Raw genomic sequence first — 21,042 nt, 5'->3', positions numbered from 1 at the left:
ATTGTGCTCTTAAAAAAAAAATCAGTTTGGAGGAATTCACTGCTAAAGGCTGAGGGAATGCAGCAGAGTGACAAAGTGCAATGACATGAAAAGTAAGATTTCCCGATTCAGAAGTCCCACAACAACATTAAGACGAGGTGTGAAAACTGTGTTTAAAGTGCATATTTAACAATCCATCTTATATTATGGAATAGCGGATTATTTATTTTTCCCCACTGAGTGTAGGTAGTCTGATCTTTCTCTACATTCGTTCTGCATCATCCAGATTCAGTCTAGCTCATGATGATCTTCTAGCATTCCTAGCTTTAGTTTTGCTCCAATCAGTAAAACTGGAGCACATCTTGATGTTAAATGAGTAACAACTTGAAGCTGAGAATGACAGCTACTTCTGTGGGTTTTTTGAAAATCAGTCCTAGAGAAGAAATGGAGCCGGCAGTAGCAGCTGCAGTAATAGCCAGCTCTGCAGAGTTGGTGGGTTGTAGGAGAGCAGTTCTTAGTGATTAATCACAAGTTGCATCTGGGACTGGTAAGATGATTGCAGAGAGAAATGGTAGAAAGAGGAGGACCTGTGGCAATTGTGACAGAAACATGTGGACAATAGCTCAATAGCTCTTCATTTCTTTGTAAAACTCTGAAGATTTTCTTTTGCTTTCTGTTTTGTTTTCTATGGAGAAGGATAACTCTCTTCCAGACTCTGGTTTTGCATTCCAGTGGTGCTTGATAATAGGCTTATGACGGCATTAAATGAAATAATCTTTTTATTGTGCCCATAAAGCAATAGGTACCTGGGAGGTGCAGGTCAGACCTGCACTTAACATGGCGCTTATATGAATTACTCCCTATAAAACACACTGTCTTGTTATTGTCTTGGCCTCTGTTATTGAGGATAGTGATGATCACTCTGCACTAGCTGGACCACTGAAAGGACTGAGGAGTCTTGGGGCCAGGGGGAGCTAAGCAGGTGGCTTGTGTTGCAGTGCTCCACAGAGCCTCACCAAGCACTGTCAGTATTGACATCTGGTCTCCAAAGCTTTTTTTCCTTGGTTTAAAATCCTTGGCTATAAATGAACACATGTAGCATGCACCTTATGTGGTTTCCATTGCTTGCTGCACAGGACTCTTTTTATATAATGTATATGCAAGGCAATACTTCATGAAATTGATTTGATTCTGCTAGACAAATACGCAGCAAAGCCAAAGGCACAAAGAGGGAACAGAGGAAATCAGCTTCAACGAATTACTTGATGAAATTCAGGTAATGTAACAAAGTAAAACAAAATACCAAATGAACTGCAGGGTCAGCTATGTTACACCATACAGTTCAGTAATGATATTCCATTTCTGGGTTCCGAAGCTTTGTGATATCACACACCATAGGTGCTGTCATGAATTCTTTTTGTTTAAAGGCCACTTTTTTTTTTTCCTAAGAAATAAGCAGCACAAGTTACCCTTGTGTTTATGTTTTAGTGATTTACTAAATGTAAGGATGAATTCTTTCTCTATCAGAAATCCAAAACCTAGAACTCTAGCATCCATGTGATTTGACCACAGCTCTACTAAACATGCAATGTTTGGCAAAGTCAAGAAAAGTAAAATAGATGATCTGGAGGTATTTAATGTGATTGAAATTGCAACACTTTGTTCTTAGAGGCTTCTCTTGGTAAGAGTCCCATTTAGAAACCTCCTGCAGCTGCCCAGAGTGCTCTGACACGGGAGCACAGAGCAGCCTGGGCAGTGTGGATGAGCTGGGTCGGGTTGAGAACTGGAAGGCAGAGCAGAGGTGACATCCCTGTCCTTCTCGTGGCTGTAGGGAGAAGAAATGGAGCCAAGAGGCCTTGGTGAGACTCGGCAACTGATTTGGAGAGCGCACAGTTATGCAGTTTTCACTTCTAAATACTTCACTAGTTTGTCACACCCTCAGACGTAATGTACAGAGCGGAAACTCCTGTTACTTTGAGCGACCAGCTGTGCTGATCGGAGAGAAGCAGGCAGGGATTCTGTTGAAGTCTAAAAATGCTCAGGTACTTTTAGTAGGAAATAATTAAGTTCACTTATATTCTTTAAAAACTGTAATTTGGAAGCTTTCTGTCCAGGTGCTTCTGAATTTAAAATAGAAGCAAGTACTTTAAAAGGCTTTAATAATACTTGTACAAATTACAAGCTGGCTGTGGGAGTTTGCTGTGTGAATCAGTGATTTAATTTATAACAGCAAGTAATTTCTGTCTAGTAAATAAATTTGGGACAGGTTTGTAACTAGGCTTCATTAGATACCTGTTGCACAGTGGGTTTTTCTTGGGGCCATAGGCTTCTTTATACTTCTGTGCTTGGCATATATATATAGCGAAATTGTTTAGAAAAGCTGATGGCCTCTCTGCTGGCGTCCTGTCTTCACCCCAGATCAGGGCACTCGCAGATGCTGTCATTCTATGTTACTTTTGTGGAGTTCAGGTAAGGACTTGCTTAAAGCCCTCTGCATTCAACATTTATAAGTAATTAAATAAGTATATCAGTTAAATAAGTTTTGTTGTGTGATTACAGAAGATATTACTATCAGGTTATTTGCCTAATGATACGGTGTTTTTTCTTGGACACTTTACATGAGACTAAATTAGCAATTAATCCTAAACAGATGACAAGGATAAGAACATAATTGTGTTTGTGCAGTTTCCCTGGCAGTGCTTCCGTCTTGGTGTCATTCAGCAGATGAGATGCAGTTTTTCCTTCTTTCCCTAGTAACATTTAGAGCTGGTAAATGTTAAGCAGGCAGTCAAAGCTGTCAGTGCATGAGATGAAAGATGCTGAATAGATCTGTAGTGCCAAATAAACTGTTCCTGCTTCCCTTTAATCAGGCAGATGCTTCATTTCCTTCTGAGCAGCAGCTCGGTCTTTCCAGTGCCCCCAACCAGCTGCTGTGGATGGAGGTGAGACCTCTCATGTTCCCCCAGCCCTGCTCTGCATCCCTACCCTGTCCCTGGCACTAGGCAGGGACAGCCTCTGCCCTTCCCTGGCCTCCAGCCCTGGCTTAAGCAGACCAAGGAGGAGAGTGAGGGGACAGTCATCATTCCCTTACTTGCTTGACTGAGTGTTGGCTGAGACAATCTATCATGTAATTTGCAGTTTATCCTTGATGTTTTCATGACCCAAGGAGTTTACAAGGAAATTTGTCAGGGAATGAAACTAGAAGGGCCAGAAGGATGCTGCTAAGAAAGCAGAAGTGGTAGTCCCATGTGAAGGACTGGGTGCATGAAGGGGCTTGGAATCCCGAGGCAAAACAGGCATGCTGCAGATAGAAAGTGATTGCCAAAGCTGATGTTAATGTGAATGGCTTGTCCCATGTGTAATCAGAATAATTGAGCTTGGAAGGGACCTCTGGAGAGCATCTACTCTATGCCTCCTGCTCCCAAATCAAGCTGGAAGCCATGGGGCCAGCAAAATATGTGTGCCTGAGACATAGCTGGGAACTATCGGTATCAGAGTCCTGCACTGGCACGTGCTAATGATGTGAACCTGAGCAGCCTGATGTAACTCAGAATTTGGATATAATTTAGAAGTTGGCCTTGATTTTGGAGAGGGAATTGGACCAGATGACCTCCCAAAGTCTCTTCCAACCTAAGTTATGCAATGAATTTATAATACTAAAGGCATAATAATCGTGTAGCATTTTTTCTTACGAGCATTGTGGTATGTTAATATTTGTATGGTTCTCGGAGACTTTTGATACATTCCCTACATCTTGTTATAATTTAATCTGCCATGCCTTACTACTTTTTCTCTTGCCAGAAGAACAGAGGATTTTATTTTTTTTAGAATACTTGTAAAGCAGAACATATGTTAACTGCGAAGTATTGTAATGGTGCTTACTAATTAATTTTCACAGTAACCCTGTTAAAATAGGCCAGTACTGGTTTCATTTTAGAGACAAGGAAACAAATGAGAGAGTAAGTGGTCTGATTGAAGTCACTTACATGTCAAGGGCATAGTTGTCATGGAAAATTGTTTCCTTTATATATTCCTCCAACCTGTATTACCTCACTGTAGAGAGGTTAGGCAGCACATTGTAGGCAGCTCTTGTTTATGGAAGTGCAACCGAATGTTAAAATTGAACATGGATAAAATCTGAGAGCAAGCCTAATGGGAATACTTAGTTTTTACTGTGATACATAGCTGAATACATAATTCTTTCTGACCTGTATGCTGCTGTTTGCAGTGGCTAGATTTTCTGAGTACATCTAAAGAATTTATTGCTAAGGGGCAATTATGAACGTGATTAAAACCTGGAAAAGCAAAGGCAGGGGAAAAGCAAAAGCTCGTAGTAAATACATATATTCTTCTAGTGGTTTTGTTTGAGTAATTAAATGGGACAGAATTGCTACATGGTGAAATATTCATTGCTTTTGCTGCTTGTTAAGTATTCCTGAAAATAAGTGTTGCTTCATCTAAATTAGGATCACATAGAAGTCATAGCAGTGGAGCTTGTGACTGACACTTGTATGCCTTCATAAATAATGATTCCTGTGGATCAGGGCGAAAATTAATTCTCAGAAATTCAGGACAGTAAGTGCTTGCCTCTAGTACGATCAAGGTCTTGCTCCTCTTACAGGGAGCAAGACCTTTCCTTTTTTTAGCATCACAAGCTTTTCTCAGCCTGACAGCATTTAAGAGCTTGACTTGTGTGAGTGACACCAAAGACCAGGCTCAGTTTTGATGGATGCTGTGGTGCTGAGCTTGTTAGCAGTTCCTTGTCCAAAGTGTGAGTGGTGTATTTAAATGAGTCTGCACCTGAGTTTTGCATGACATTAGTTCTTTCATCCCCAATACAATCTACCTTTCGCTTACTCTTTTAAGTTTTTAAAACTTGTGTGGATGCTTAAGCACCACAGAGAGAAGCGACTGAGAAGCAGCTCCACCCATGGGTGAAACTCTTGACTAATCTTGGTGCAGAAGCGGAGCTGGAGGCAGATCTGTGAACGAAGAAGGGGAGCGACTGCATCACAATAAAACTTTCTGCAATTTGCAAGGAACAGAAGTTCATCAGCTAAGCGTTTATTGGACCAAATTCCATCTTGAAACACACTTTCTGGCACTTAGACAAAGCATGGAAAGAAAGAGAAAACAAGCTGTAGGTTCAGGTGTTGTTGTCAAATAGAGATCAAAGGCAAGGATTGATTATTTCTGTTCCTGTAGACATATGCAGGCAAGCTAATCGTTTAGAAACAGGCTCCAGCAGGTCTTGGAGGTTACCACAAATCTTTCCAATTCTTTGGGTTTTTGCCCTTCTAATAAGGGTGAGAACAAGTGCGTTTGTATGGGAGGAACTTCCTCCAGTCCATTGTTAGACTCTTCCATGGGAACTAGGCTGGAGTACAGCTCACTCCTCTATTATTAGACAGCCTGATGGAAATCTTGAAGCCTTTCGGGAGCAGCTATGAAGAAATTGTAGGTGTTTGTGGGCAGAAAAGAAGAAAGAGCATGGACAGAAGTGCCTACAAAATGTGTTTTTATCTAATACGGGGGGGGCTGTATGTCCAAGTGTTAAAAGCACTAAATGTTCTGGTGTGCTGCACTAATTGCTGTGGTATGCTCTGCCTGATTGACTTCTGGTGGAATGGAAAGTGGAGGTGAGTAGATGATAGATAGTAGATGTGAGAGGGCAGCCCACGGCTCCTAACTTGGGGATCTAAAATGCTTGCTTGAGGTTGAGGTACTGGTCAAAGCACCATGAAACTAAAGAAGCAATGACGTTTTTGGCATCTTGCAGTGATTGGGGAAAATGAATCCAATGTTCACAGTCAGGATTAAATACTTTTCAAACTAGAGATTTATCTCGGTGGAAAAAAAAAAAGTCCTTTGGCTTTTATCCTTGGCATCACTTCTAAGTCCAGGACACCTCCATTCCAATCTTCATTCTTCAGAACATAGCTCAGAGACTGGCCTCTTTCTGAAAGCTTAGAAGCATGGACCTCAAAACAAGAGATGATCCGTTTGCTGTTTCTTCCCCTACAAAAGTTCATCCCTTAAGGACCAGGGATTAAACACTTTCTCTTTTTCGGTTAGATAATATACTATAAAATTGTATTGAGTAGTAGCTTGTGATCTCAAAAGCTTTCACTTTTAACAGTAAGTGTTCATAAATTAAACTGAAGTTATGTGCCAGAAGGTAGTAGTCAAGATTTCTTTATTGGAGCAGAAAAGCATGTTGGAAAGAAATCTGCGCAAGCAGGTCAGAGGGGAGAAAAAAATGAAAAGAGCGACTTGAGGCCATTGTGAAATACTGAAAGAAAAGGACAAAGGAAATGGGATTAGAATTTTACACACTTTCTCCTGAGCTTTTGTCACTCAAAAAATGTTTTGTCGGGAAATTTTAAGTACTTTTATCTGCAATGAATAGTTGCATAACTATTCTTTAGCGTTTGTAGTACAACATTAATCTCTTATGAAGCTCAGCGTTTGCTCTATCAATATTGCATAGCCTGGAGACAAAAAAAAAGAGTGCACTTCAAACACTTTGAATGCAGCGTTACAGCTAAAAACAGACCTGTATGGCATGGGATCCTACTAACTTGCTAATGTGGTTCCTAGTCTGGAACTTTGAGGTTTAAAATCTTAACTCAAAATTGATAAAAAAAATATCTAGAACAAGGACAGCTTATAACCTAGGAGTAGGTTCACACTTTAAGGAAGTTGCTTAGTCCCAGCCTGCTTTCGTGTAGTGATTTAATTTTTGAAGTGGTTTCCGTGTATGGTGTATTGAAGGAAGATTATGAAAGGTCCAGTCTCAGTGTGCTTGAAAGTCCTAGAAGTTATTCTATCCGGTAATGGTACAGCTTTATTTTTATCTTTTGTCTTTCCCCGGGAGTCTCTGGATAATGATATTGCCATATATTTATAGAATCTCAGAATCATTTGGGTTGGAAAGGACCTAGCAGATCATGCAGGTCCAACCCCCCTGCCACGGGCAGGGACTCCTTCCACTAGACCCGGCTGCTGAAAGCCTCGTCCAGCCTGGCCTTGAGCACTGCCAGGGAGGGGGCAGCCACAGCTTCTCTGGGCCATGCATTCCTTGGAGGCTGTGTCAGATGGGATGGGAATTGACAGTTTTTACCCTCTTCTTGAACGTTTATACTACTAGAAATAGTGTACTATGGGGAGAGCGTGGGTTTTGCTTCAAAATTTTGCAATGGCAGCTAGCTTAAAAGAAATTCTTCTCAGGTGAGGAAAAAGTATCTTTGAAAACTGACTGTAAGATTGTTCAGTGACTGAGACCTCAGTTGACAGATATGGGACCAGATGCACAAGGAGCTATATGATACCATATATACGAAGACATATTTATTAAAGAAAGAAATCAAAAGACATTATGTGTAACAAAAAAATCCAGTTTAACTGGCTTAAACAATACACAGAAACTTGTCTAACTCGGAATTACTACTACTTCTAATAAGAAATCAAATAAAAAAGCTTGAAAATCAGTTTAAGGCAAAGCTTTGGGTAAGTAGGTGAAGGACCGATAATAAAGTACATGAATGATGTTGAAATAAAATTTAAAAGAAAATGACACAGGGACTTTGTATGAAATCCTTGCGGGTAGCACTGCTTAGTGCAACACTCACAGGAGTGCATTGCCTGCATTTAGTCTTTCATCCAGAAAAGCAGGACACCGAGGTGTAAATGAGGTGTAAATGAGCTGTGCATATGAATGAGTATTTCATATATATATTTATAGCTTTACCAATTATTGATGTGCAGCCACAGGCCGAGAAGAGTATGATTAGGCTTCTGCCTGGCAGTTATGAAAGACTGTGAACTATAAAAGATTAAATGTGAACTGCAACTGAATATGTGAGGGACACAGGGGCTACTCAACCTTCAGATATTAGCGGGTAAACAGAGTTCCATGAGGCCAGTCCAGTTTTGTTCAAATCTCCCATGTGTGCTGTTTAGGAGTATGCAAGCAAAATAACTTCTGGATCTCTTGGATTACTTCCAGTTAGAAGAGAAAACCAGCGATGTTGTCTGGTGCCCATTTCTGCAGTGGAGATTGTATAATGGTTGGAATAGTTAATCTTCTGCAAATTTTAAGTAGGCATGGAAGTGTTTCATTTTGCCTGATTGTGAATGAGTCCTAGGTAGAGTTAGATTGTCAATGTGAGTTCCCTATGATAAGCTTTTTAACAAACTTTAATTTGAACAGTGGAAAAAAAGCCAGAGCAGGAAAACCACATGCTGTTGGGATATTGCACGGGAGTATTACTAGCTTTTTCAGGAGAACTTGAGCTGTCCTACAGAGTGGTCAGTTCTGAGTCGCTTGCTAAACATCAAACTTTTGTGTCCTCAGAACGATTTAATAATGTCCAAGTGCAGAGGGCTCCATTCTGCTGTTTTGTGAAGTGGGATGCTAATATACCTCTGCTGTCGTTATCAATTCACCTTGATGCCGCTTCAGGCCTGGAGAACCCCAAGGTGGTGGTTGAAGCTTGGACAGGATGAACGATAGGAGTAAGCACTTGCATCTATAAACCAATTTCTAAGCCAATGCACTCAGGGAGTGGCTCTTTCTAAGGAAAATTAATTTGTATGTGACTGATACATAACTTTTCAAGCTGGCAGAACAGCAAGTGATCAGACTGTGCACAAAAAGCTATAGCAAATACTTGGTACAATGCTGAGAAGCTGCTGCAGCTGCTTGTGAACCTGCTGAACAATTTTTCACTGAAGATTTTTTGCCACCTTTGTAGTACTTCCACCTTCTTTGGTCTAAAATTAGAGCCCAGGCTAAAAGGGGAGCAGGGAGGAAATCAATACACTTTGCTGACAGTCACCAGTTGCTTGCTTTTTTTAATTCTTTTTTTTTTTGAGGCAACTAAGAGTTGGCTGCAGATGATTTTGGCTGCCTCCTGCCTTTTATAAACTAAGAGATATGGTGGAATTACTTCTCCAGCTTTGTAGCACAAAGGATTAACATATGTTTTAAACAGTACATAAAGCTGTCAGAGCGCAGCCTAAGCTCATAAACAGTTTGTCAGTGATGACCTATGGGCTCTCGGGTAGCTAGGGAACGGCTGGGCTGAGACAACGCAGAACTGGGTAGAGAGCTGACAGCTGAGTGGCAAACTCCGTGTCACTGATTAAATACTTTGTCTTTACAGGCCGGGTTTCCTTTTTCACCTCTGGATCAGAGAACCTTCACCACGTGGAAAAGGTTCACTGGGGCACTCGCTATGCCATTACCATCTCCTTCACTTGCAACCCAGACCATGGCATTGGGGATCCAGTCTTGACGTAATTCCTCCAGGGATGAAACATGAGGTCAAATGGAATGAGAGAAGCCCTGCAAGAGGAGAGGAAAGAGGGACATGACATCTCTTGTAACCTCACACTCAGTTACAATTTCCCAGCTGTATTAATATTTTGTAATTACATTTTGTTTTCACATGTCCTTTTCCATAAATGTTGCGAACAGTGCCTTAAAGACCATCTTAAATTTGGTGCATTCTGAAAATGGTTTGTCTTCTTGTCCTAAAGGGATTCTTCTTCCTAAAGGAAGAGTCCTGGAGTGGGCTCTTAATTATTTTTTTCAATTCTCCAGTTTAAAATAGACAAACAATCTTTGGGACCATGTCTTCATATGACTCCTCATGCTGCTGTGACCTGTTGTGTAATTAGTCTCTTTGGTTACTAATGGGATGTAGAAAGCTTGACATAAGTTAATGGAGCAAGATGAGTGTTACTCTTTTGAACATACCTTCTGCTGAGAGGAATGTATTCTCCTTAGCATGGGCATCAGTGGGCAACACACCTGTGGTTTGACTATTGGGACTTACTTGAACTTCTTTTTATTGAATTACTACAGATATTTTCTGCTACAAACTGGGACTAGTTAATACAAAGTCAGAAATACAATTCTCTGGTTAGCCAGAAAACAGCACTTTTGGATTCCAAATGCTTTGCTGTGCTAGAAGATGTCATGGCATGAGATCCCTCTGATCAGCATGCAGCATTCCCAGCTCTTCTCATTTCTTCTGAGTCGTAAAGCCAATGATCAGGCTTCCTCTTGGAAGCCCAGGGGTAAGGTTAGCAAGAGCTCCTTACGCAGAGGGCTTGGCCATGTAACCCTGTATGTTAAGTAAATACTAAGAAGGAGAGCTGGGCAGAGGTAATTGGACAGTGCTCTGGATTCATCTGAGCACTCATCGATATGTGATTTGGGAGGGGAACAGCTGAGAAAAAAGCTAGTTTTGTTGTGGGTTTCAGTTTGTCAGTTCTGGCCTCCTTATGCTGCATCCTGTAAATCTTGGCCTGCTGCTGGAAGGGGGGCTAACAAAACCGCATGGACCAGGGGACTGTGGTATGTGGGGTCTGAGGGAAACTGGTGTGCACCTGCATTTTGAAATGGCATGGTCTTGAGCTGGAGCTTGATAATAAAACACTTTTAGGCCCAGTGAATATGTGCTTTCAATGTAATCTTAAGACCAAGTTGAAGGAAGCTTGTTTTTTTAATTGTTAACACAACTACAAATCTTGTGGTGTGAAATACTGTGTTTTGTCTTGTCCAAAACAATGTTTTATCTGTTTCAGAAAGTTTCTTAATATCTGTTTTTGGATTTCTCTTTTTCAGTTCAGTATGAAGACTTTTTTTTTCCTGTTAACTAGGACAATTAGTCTGTGGTGTTCCTTGAATAATAAATTGCAAGGACTTCAGAGAAGAGGGGGTGATTGCACTGCAGTACAGATAAAGTAACAAACAAATGCGTAATCTTGCCAACTTGGCTTTCTTATTACAATCAGATTTTTATGGTTCAGTGCATTAAGTAAATGGTAGGAAAACCTAATTCTTAATCAAATTCTGAAGCAAAGATGTTGATTTGTTTTATTAATAGTCAATACAATTTCTGTGAAACACTTTGAAAATCTGAAAATGTGCTTTGATTTTTTTAAAAAATTTTTTATTTTATGCCTACAGTTTTCATATTTGTTTTAATCTGCCCTTTTATGTAAATAATAAGTGGTGGTGGGATTATACTGGAGATCAATATAAAGAGGAATGACAACAGGACACTTGAACTTGTTCTACTGTGAGTGTTCTTGTTTGGCACACCAGCAAAATTAGTCTCCCATAATTTCATTTCTTTGTTCTCAAACCTGAAAAAGGCTTCCTTCTCTATGCTAACAAGGAAGAATTGTTAGGAAATAATAAAGTCAGTTGGGTTCCATACCTAAATACTTGTCTCAAAGCCTGTTTAATTCCAAGAAATTTGCATTACACCCAAGTAGTAAGTCTATGAGGGCAGACCAAGATCACCAGCAACTGCCTTCCTGGCGTAAAACTTGATTCCTAATGTCACCTTGAGATTTAAATGCAGGGCCTTTTCCATAAACATACCTGATAGCAGTGGAATCTAAATCTGAATGGACCTGTGTGGGTTTGGGTTGGGATTCTCCAGGTTGATGTCCGTTGTTCCAAAATTCTGAGCTTCACCAGAAGTCCTGTTACTGCTCTGCATCCCTGTCATATAAATTGCTTTGCCACTTTTTAAGAGTGTTTGCTAGTTACTTGCATCTGTCATGGGGTCTTTGAGTTGCACTGAATGAAAAGGGCACTTGCAGAGCTGCCCTCTATAAAATACTGCTCAACGAGACCGTGTTAGACTTTGGGGGAAACCTCAGCTCATCTCCTCTCGGATTTTCATCTTTTGAAGATCCTCTGTATTGTAGTTCCTCCTGAGCATGGTGTGTCTCATGCTATGAACTGAATGTCATTCAGAAATAAAATCGAGTTGATATTTGTCTTCTGGAGTTCTTAAGCTTCAGTAATGTGTTCAATACGGTGACCAAACCTGTGAACTATAATTTGTGGAAAAACATGTGCGCTGTACCTGGTAAAAGAATTCATCTTTTGCGAGAAGTATAATAATTCAATATGCTGTATGTTTCAGTACCAGCCAAGATTTTTCTGTTTGAAGCTTCGATATGCGGATGACTCAAAGCAATATCTAGATCTACAAAGAAGTTAAATGGCAAATGAGGAGGTACAGAGCCATCTAAAAGATTCTGAACGTAGCCTCCAGCAGGAAAACAGTAATTGCAGGAGGGCTGATGTTCCTGAGGCTGAGGGGAATTTGCAGAATTCACTGATCATTAGAAATAAACTTGGCTTAATTTATTTTAGTCCACTTAAAAAGTTATTCAGTGTATTTATTAAGGGTATCTCTTCCCAGTTCTTGACTTATGAATTTGAAGCACTTTAATTACTGTCTGTCCTCTTTCAGGTTCAGCTGGCCTGTGGCTACTGGGAAATCCAGTGCTCTGTTTCTTAGAACTCTGATTGCACCGAGGACAGGATTTGTTCTGTTAAAGTAGCATAAATCTGATGCCAGCTGCTGCAGACAAGTGCTCTTAGCTGAACACGCGGTGACAGCAGAATTTGGTTTGATGTTTCCCAGTTGCATGAGAACCTTTGTGAAGAGCCCTCGTGGTTCAAACAAAGTGAAGAAAGGTCAGTGCATGTTCAGCGTGAACTGGGGCCAAGCCCCAACGTTAAATTTAAAGCCTTGTACCTGAAAGCAGGCTTGTAACAAGTACTTGGGAATGTTGATTTGTATTATGAAAGAACAATGTTTGTAAGGAAAGTTAAAGCCTGCTTGTGTGATAAGTTCCAGGGTGAAAGAGAAAATAAGGCAGGAGAGCAAGCCAGAGCCTGAATCCCTTCTATGAGCTCGAGTGAAGCTTCCCGAGCACTCCGGTGCAGTTGGCCTCCTGTTAAAACTCTCTTTCCCTGCCAAGGTTTTGGGTAGCATCAGGAACTTTTGTAAAATTAGCAGGTATACGATCAGATTAGGTTTTTAGTGTAAACCTAGCTTTCCATCCTGTGGCATGCATTTCATTTTAATTTTTTATCCCATCTAACGTGATTCTAGGTACTCGGAGTGGATTTCTTGGCATTTCTCATGTGTAGAGGAAAGGACCTGTGCAAAGGTACACTTGTGTTGAGACTCTCCCAAATATGTATTGTCCAGCTGAAACATTCTAAGCTTCATTTTAATTAATTTCAGTTCCAGAAATGTTTACCGGGATACTCTATTTACAAAAAAGATTTTAATGTGGATTTACAGCAGAAATTTAGCTTCAGGGCTCATTTGTTTGTATTTATATGGTCAGCGTCTCAATGGGGTACTTTCTGAGGCTGTAGGACATAGTGATGGGCACACTGAAATAAAAGTGTAGCTGAAATGGGATGCACAGCAACTGTGCTGTCAAGAAAACCTGTTTTTGTTTCTTCTTCAGTTCCAATTCTTAGTACAGTTGAATTTCTCCTTTGTAGCTTTCCTTTCCCCAGTAAATAAAGATGGCTTTGTTTTTAATATAGAGCTCCTCACATTTCTTCTACACCCAGATATCCTTACACAGTGTTTACACAGGAACTGGATCTCTCTAATGTGCCCAGGTGTGGCTTTCTGCAATATTTGTCTCGTCTAAATTCTAGGAATAAACCTAGAAATTGTTGCTGAAGGTTAGGGCTCTTTGGAGGGGGGAACCCCAACTACCCTTCTCCTCTTCCCTCCCCCACGAAAGAAAGAAAAACAAAAAAAGAATCCCCACTCCTGTCTCTCCTCTCTGAGTCTCTTGTGCGGAAATCCACCCCAACAGTCCAAGAACAGCAGAAGAGTTATTTCCTTCCCGAACCGCAGATGGCTCTGGCATGCATCGATCCTCGAGGCCTCGGTCAGAAAGGCAGTCTGCTCAGGAAATCCAGCAAAGACAGCCATCGTAAAGTGGTGGGTAATTCTCTAGTGAGTGTCTACTGCGCTTTGTAAAATAGCGTGAAGAGCTGTAGCATACTCTGCCTTACCTCTGTTTTTGCAAACCTTCTTAGGAAGCTGAAAGCTAATTTTCCATCATGTTTGCTGAAACCTGCCAGTCAGCTCTCTTTTAATGATCATCCATTTATCTCTGAAGTGTCTGTGTAGGCACTTTTTATCTTCCATATGAGTGTTGGTGGCTTGTAGTAAAGGTGGTTGGTTCTTTTTTTTCAGGACGGACTGTCCTAGAAAAATAGGTCTGTCCTATTTCCAAACTGTGCGTCTTTCTTCAGTTGTGTCCATCATCTCCCCTCAAACCACTTCATTTCTCCATTCTGCCCCAGCATACTTAAGCTTTTGCCTGTAGCATGTGTTGAATAGGGTATATAAGCTCAGTCGTTATTTATTCACAGACGGGTTTGCTAGAACTGAAAAGGAGCTGGCTTTTTCCCTATTCTTTTGGCCCATGCAGCGTATTATTAAACTTTAAGAAGAATTTCTAATGATAGTGGAACTGTCAAGTGTTGCTCAATTTTTGAGTTTTTTTTAATTCTTCAGCATTCATTTTTCCCAGATACTCTTATTTTTCTTCCGTTCCAGGCATTGTCCGTACCTGAAACAACATCCTTTATTTCAGAGGTATTTATTTCCATCTTGCCTGTGTTCCTATATAGCTGAAATAATGACAAGGTGAGGATCGGTGTTCCCTGCTGTTAAGCATTCTTCTCTTTCATGATAACTTGTGGACAGTGAGTACTGAATTTTGAAACAGATACTGGATAAACTTTTTTTTCTTTGTCCTTTGTCAGTGACTGTTTAGCATTAAGGAACTGCTGGTAGAGCTGCTCCTATGTGAACTCTCATTGACTTTAAGGGGATGCTACGCATGCAGCTCAGACTGTGGGCTCACAACAAGAAATGCCTTGCTTGGGTAGTTCTTACTGTGAAATCAATAAAGCAGCCTGGAAGTACCAGCTCATTTATTTTTGTAACCTTCAGATGCATCCAAACAAAGCAAAAACCTCAAATACCTAGGTTTACTGCCGGATAACCTGAGGCTGTCCAAGGAGTCCGGAGTGGTTGAATCCATAAGCTGCCAGGTCAGATATATTGTTAATAATGAACTTCACTGAGACCATCCAAGACTTCAAGCTTGAAGCCTCAGTGGTGTAGAAGTTCAGAAGGAGCACGTGCCTGAAACCATAGCTCCTCTTTTTGAAGGAAATATTTTATATGTAGAGAGAAGCTGAGATTTATGGAGTGTTCATGTTACTTGTTTCTGGAAATTTCTTGCAATAGGCCTCCAGTGTTCATAAAGCTCATTTTAGAAATGGGTCTCCTTCCTATTCTTTTGTTAACAACAATGACAAAAACGCCAGCTAGGTTACTGAGGCATGATCCTTCTGGAGGGACACCTTGAGAATTTGTCTCTCATTCCTCAGCTCAAGCAATTATATTGAGCTGTTTATGTAGACACCAGGACACTTTGCTGCTGACTCCACAGAAAAAAAATCTGGATGTTTTCTTTTGAGACTGCTTTCCACTGCCAGGGTAAGGTCTCTGGGTGAATTCACACCTTGGAGGTGACCTCAGCGTATTACCTTCCCAGCCAGACCATTAAATCTGGGAGAGTAAACAAGGGCAGGGCTTATTGGAGCAATTCTGCATGTGTGAGTCTGGATGGCAGCTTCTTCCGTTCCTTCTAGCAGGCGAATGTTTTTATTTCTAATTTATGTTATTAAAGAGGAGACATATTCTGGGAGTCCTCTCTGCATATTAGGGCTTTAAATGTGATTCATTGAATAAGCCTATAAAAAGAAGGCCACATTTTGCCAGGTGACTCAAAAGGCTGCCATGAAACCAGACAAACTTTGAGCCCACTTAGTCCTTGCACTTCTTGACACAGAAGTAGTGAGAAAAGTGGTCTTGCACTTGGCTTATTTCTACTTCACTATGACAGTTCTGTGGGCCATAAATGCGTGTTTTCTCATTTGTTTCTTTATTTTAAAGGGAGATAGAAATTCACTGGGAAGGCACTCATCTCCCCAGGGAGGAACAAGATCAAGCTAAACTGTTGTTTACTAGTATGAAAAAATAAATATAACAGAAGTAAGTCAAGCAGAGGGCTAAGTGAAAATTTAAGGTGGTGTTAGAGAGCAGCTATGGGGGATTTTTCCCACACTAAAATGTCCATATCAATGTTGATCTGACGTTTCCCCCCCCCCTTCAGTCTGCTTTATTGTTTCATTAGAAGATCAGACAAATGGAAACTGTGAGCTTTCAGGCAGCAAAGCTCTTGCTGTTAAAACCCGTTGTAAAACTTTGAAGGGGACCTCTTCCTCAATACCATTTACTTAGGGTGTTTATCCTGTATATATTCTGTTTGAATTAATAGTGAATGTTGAGTATGCTAAAATAAGTCATGCTGCATCCACCTATTTAAAAAATAATGAATTACACAAGATAAAATGCAGAAGAAAGCTTATCAGCTGCGCCTTTTTTAGGTGATGGTGTCCTCCATGCATAGCATCTGTCTATTGTACCTCGTCTGGCACTAGGCAGAATTTAGACCTGTAAATAAGAAACAATCCGAGAAGAAATTAAGACTGAATTCATAAAAATACAGAAATATCCAGATTTTTTTCCCCTTGGAAAAGAAAGAAAAGGCTTGAAAAATTTGGGGTTTGTGGAACCATAAGAAAGGACAAAGTTTGACTTGTTTTGTAGTCCCTCAGTTGCGATGTAGGGGATGTGCACCTGCTCCTCGGTACTCTCCATTGAGGTCCTACTCTGCTCCTTCATGCTTGCACAACATCTGGAACTCTGGTCCTCTCCCTGCTCGTTCTCCCTTTCTAGTGACACACATGTTTTGTTGGAGATCTGCGTCCACTGAGACCGCATGCAGACAGGAGGAATCTCCTTCCTCCGCCTCAGCACAGGCAGAGAAGAAATGTGCATGGATTTCTTCTCATCTCGAAGAGTGCCCAGCTGAAAGCAGACAACTCAGGAGGTGGTGAAGCCATTCACTCACGTCACATTTATTAGTGCCAAGAGCCTTGAAGTCTTCCATCTTCACAGCTCACTGCCTGCTACCTTTGAGCCCTGGGCTTTTCATCTCAGCAACGGGAACTTGAGACCTCTTGACTTTGTTTTCTAAATGCTTTTAGCACCTCCAGATGGCTTGTGAGTCAGTGAACTCCAGCATGCTGCAAAAATTGTCACTTGCAAGACAAGTGAAACACGTTTCAACTCTGTAGCTAAGATTTTATCTAGGCTTTGGAGCAGGCTATTAAAACTTGTCCTCTTCCTAATCGTTCTCTTTAAATTACAGAATCACACACTCCCAGCATGGCAGGGGTTGGAAGGGACCTCTGCGGGTCATCCAGTCCAACCCCCCTGCCGAAGCAGGGTCACCCAGAGCAGGCTGCACAGGACCTTGTCCAGCCGGGTCTGGAATATCTCCAGAGAAGGAGAATCCACAGCCTCCCTGGGCAGCCTGGGCCAGGGCTCCATCACCCTCAGAGGGAGGAAGTTCTTCCTCATGTTCAGCTGGAGCTTCCTCTGCTTCAGTTTGTGCCCATTGCCCCTTGTCCTGTCACTGGGCACCGCTGGAAAGAGTCTGGCCCCATCCTCCTGACACCCACCCTTGAGATATTTATTAGCATTTCTGAGGTCCCTTCTCAGCCTTCTCTTCTCCAGGCTGAACAAGCCCAGCTCCCTCAGCCTCTCCTCGCAGGAGAGATGGTCCACTCCCCTCATCATCCTCGTAGCCTTCTCCTGGACTCTCTCCAGTAGCTCCTCATTAATTGAATACTTCAACCATAAAACATTCACAGATGGGCAGTAATCAAAAGCCTTTCCATAGCTGAACTGTACAGGGAGATACTTTTGAGATGTTCAGGCCTAAATTAATTATTCTGTCCTGTGCTCAGCCAGCTCTGACTCGCAGGGTCCTGAGCAGGGTAGAAGGAAGGTGTGCTGTTCACCTGCCGCCCCTGGTGCGAGCTGTGATACCCCTGTAATTCTCTGCACACTTACAAAGGTATATATACTAAAGTTACAAACACGGCAAGCGTCATAAGGAACAGGAATATCCTCTTATTAGACCATCTGACCAAACCAAAAAAACTCCAGAAATCTTTAAGCCTTAAAACCTTGTTTTTAATGAACGAAATGAAGAAGTGGATCAATTAACTTAAAAACTAGATGTTATTGTCGGCCTCTCCCCTGCCCATCAGCTGAACAGGGTAACTGAAGCTGAGTTTTCTTTCCTTCTAGTTGTGGACAGGCATGCAGGGGATGGATGTGCAGCAGAGGAGGAGACTCAGCTCGGTTATTAACCTGCCTCCCGAGGCCGCGGTCGCTCCTGGCTCTAGCATCCATAGCTATGCCCAAAGCGCTGGGGAGGGCTCGTTTATGGTACGCAGAGAACAAGCATGGGAATATGGCTAGGATATTACAAGATCTTTTAAAATAAATACAAGTTTAGTGCTCTAATGGTGATGGCATGCTTGCCGAATGCATTCTGAGTAGTCCAGCTGCACCAGACTGTATCACTTAGCAGACAATTATTTTACAGATATGTTCAGGGACCCAAGAGGTGAGGACAGCACGTGTACATCTGAGCCAGCTTTATTCTTGGAGCATGCCAGTGGGTCAGGTTCATATCAGTGCGACACGTAAAATCTGTCTGTAAATTAGCTGCCTTGAAATTGGAAGTATTGTTTTATTGGGAAGAACGCAGGTGTGGAAAGAATGCTTGACTTAATGAATTTATCTAATCTCAGTCTCCTTCAAGAGTACTAGCCTGACCATATTGAAGTAAGTTCTTTTTAGAAATAATAGCCAAGAGTGCTTCCTAACCACAGGAGGATTTACCATTCCTAAACAGCTAAAAATCTGAAACTAAGCTGAAATATAAAAAGTCCATAAAACTGAGCATTTTGCAGCATTTGGTGTATTACAACAACTAAAAGCCAGCCTCTGTATTTGGGCACTGACTTAAAACAGCCCTCAGCAGGAATTTTTGTAAGTGACTCAGGTGGAGATTGCTAGTCCTCTGTATTTCTGCAAAACAACTTTAAGATCGTTGTTACGGTACCCGAGTTAACCGCACAGGGTTTTTCTACCCTTACTCTTCCTTAGGGCCTGCTGCTGTTCGTGGCTGGTGGCGGGGGACGGTTTCGCACGGTGCAGGTCCCCGGTAGCGCGGGTGCCAGCTTCGCTTTGCAGCGAGACAGTTCCTCCAAGCAGCGGGGCTGGTGTTTACCCTCGGGGCCAGGGCTCCGTCAGTTTGTCCAGTTTATGTTGGGAAGAGGCAGTAAAACTGATGCTTCCAAGAATTCTGGCTGCGTGCGCTCCCGCATGGGAAGCCAAGAAACCCTTGTGTCCCTTGGCCCCTCACCAGACGGGTGGCAGAGACCCCCCCAGGAGGGGGGTCGGGGCATGGCGGGGCTGGGCGGTTGGCTCTGGCTGTCACGTCCAAAGCTGGGCTGGGGGGGGACGCATCTACCAGATCTGGAGCCTCGAAGGAGGTGGTGGCAGCAGAAAAGACTCTGGGGGGGTGGAAATGGGAGACAATATTTGGGTTCTTTTGTAGGACTCAGCGAGACATTACAGGTGGTGGGAAGTATATGTGGAGCTGGTTTTGTTATGGAAGGGAAAAGGACAGAGTCTGGAGGGTGGCAGGAAGATGAGTGCTGCTGACAGAAAGGAATGTGAAACCTCCTGCTGCTGAAGAGGTGCTGAGAAGGAGCAAATGCTAAATCCGGGTAATGGCAAGTGCTGAGCGGCAAGGTCTGACAGCCCAAATGACACTTGGTGGGGATCGATAGCTCGCAGGTACGTGCGATGGGGAAAGGTAAAACTAGCTGATAGCCCAGGGACTCCAGCAGAGTGTGGGATCCCTTCACAAGAAGAGACTGAAATAGTTTTTCAGGGACATTCTGCTTAGTGTTGAGAGCTGAGCTCAGTCTGCAGCACTTCTCCAGCCATCCTTTGCTGATGGGGCTCTGTAGTTGTTGACTTTTTGTGGCCTCTTGGGTACCAGTAAGGAAAGGAGGCCGACAGCAGAGGCAGAAAATTCATGCTGCCAGGGTGTGCTGCAGAAAGATGCTTTGGCAGGGACACTTAGCCTGAAGAAAGGATCCACGGCATTGCTGCCATGCTTTTCCCAACACGGTACCTCCAAAATCCAGCAGAAAACTGAGGGAAACAGAGTCAGCATGTGGCTGCCTCAGCAGCGTACGCCCACAGAAACCTGGGAGATGCCCAGCAGGAAGGGCCAGAAAGCGCAAAGGCAAGACTGAATGATTAAAACAGATTATTTTTTTAAAAAATTTAAAGCCCCTCTGGAATTTTATAAGCTAATTTGCAGAAATGTTTTGCATAAAGCCCTACTTTAAAGAAGGAACTTTCTGGAAGAATAGTTAGAAAAACTTTAGTTAAGGAGCTATTTTGATTAAATACTGCTTCTTCGGCAAGACGGGTGGGAGGACGGGGTCAGGGACTGTCAGGGAAGCAAGTGGCCCCAGACACACAAACACGAACCCTCCAGGCAGAACGTATGTAGTACTGCTGAAACGAAGCAAAGTCCCTGGCCTGGTTTAAGGCAGCTGCTTACTGATGTACTATTTAATTGTTTTGCTGAAGTAGATGTCTCAGCCTTATTAATTTAGAAGAGATCAGTAATTGGAAAGAAAACACTACTTCTAGCCCAAATGTTTTCTTTTTTCTTGGGGGCAGGGAGAAAGTAATCCCATAACTCTACTTGAAATGACAGGATCTCTGCTTTATGCCTTGCCCCCTTGTTAAAAAAAAAAAGAATATTTAAAATCAACTAGATTCCACCAGGAGCTTCCTCCTCTCCTCAGCAGCCCAGACTCAGAATGGACAAGCTCCGTTAATATGGAGCTCTTTGGCAAAATATTCAATTAAGGACCCAGTGGAGTACATGACTGGTTATCATTCCACATCATTTGTTCTGCCTGCGTGAGAGTTACAACCCTCGACAGGTTTGGATTCCATTTCATTCAACAGTTTTGTAACCACGAGTGACTGCAGAAATGACGTGGCTTCGTGCTGCTGCAAGGAGGCTGTCAAGGTTGTCAGATTTTAAACTCAACCTGCTTTGACGGCTCTTCTGTTTCACAGAATTTACCTTGCGGAGTTTGCTCTTAAAAACCTGTTTAAAAATTATTTTCCTTTTTTTCAGCATTTAAACTAAAAACAAAACACAAGAAGTTCA

The 21,042-nt window shown here is 42.1% G+C and overlaps 1 protein-coding gene across 2 annotated transcripts in view; it reads left to right on the top strand.

Annotated features, from left to right (window-relative positions):
• OGFOD3 (2-oxoglutarate and iron dependent oxygenase domain containing 3) overlaps nucleotides 1-11,793 on the top strand; it is a 46,648-nt gene extending 34,855 nt beyond the window's left edge. For both annotated transcript variants that reach the window (XM_075440756.1, XM_075440755.1), the window contains one exon: nucleotides 9,147-11,793. In XM_075440756.1, coding sequence (XP_075296871.1) covers nucleotides 9,147-9,283 — 137 coding nt within the window. In that variant the 3' untranslated portion in view covers nucleotides 9,284-11,793. The remainder of the gene's footprint in view (nucleotides 1-9,146) is intronic.
• The last annotated feature ends 9,249 nt before the right edge of the window (nucleotides 11,794-21,042 follow it).

Source organism: Opisthocomus hoazin, chromosome 21 (genome assembly GCF_030867145.1).
Source record: "Opisthocomus hoazin isolate bOpiHoa1 chromosome 21, bOpiHoa1.hap1, whole genome shotgun sequence".
In the NCBI taxonomy this organism is placed as follows: Eukaryota; Metazoa; Chordata; class Aves; order Opisthocomiformes; family Opisthocomidae; genus Opisthocomus; species Opisthocomus hoazin.
Note: the sequence above shows the minus strand (reverse complement) of the source record. Positions and strands in the feature narration are given on the sequence as shown.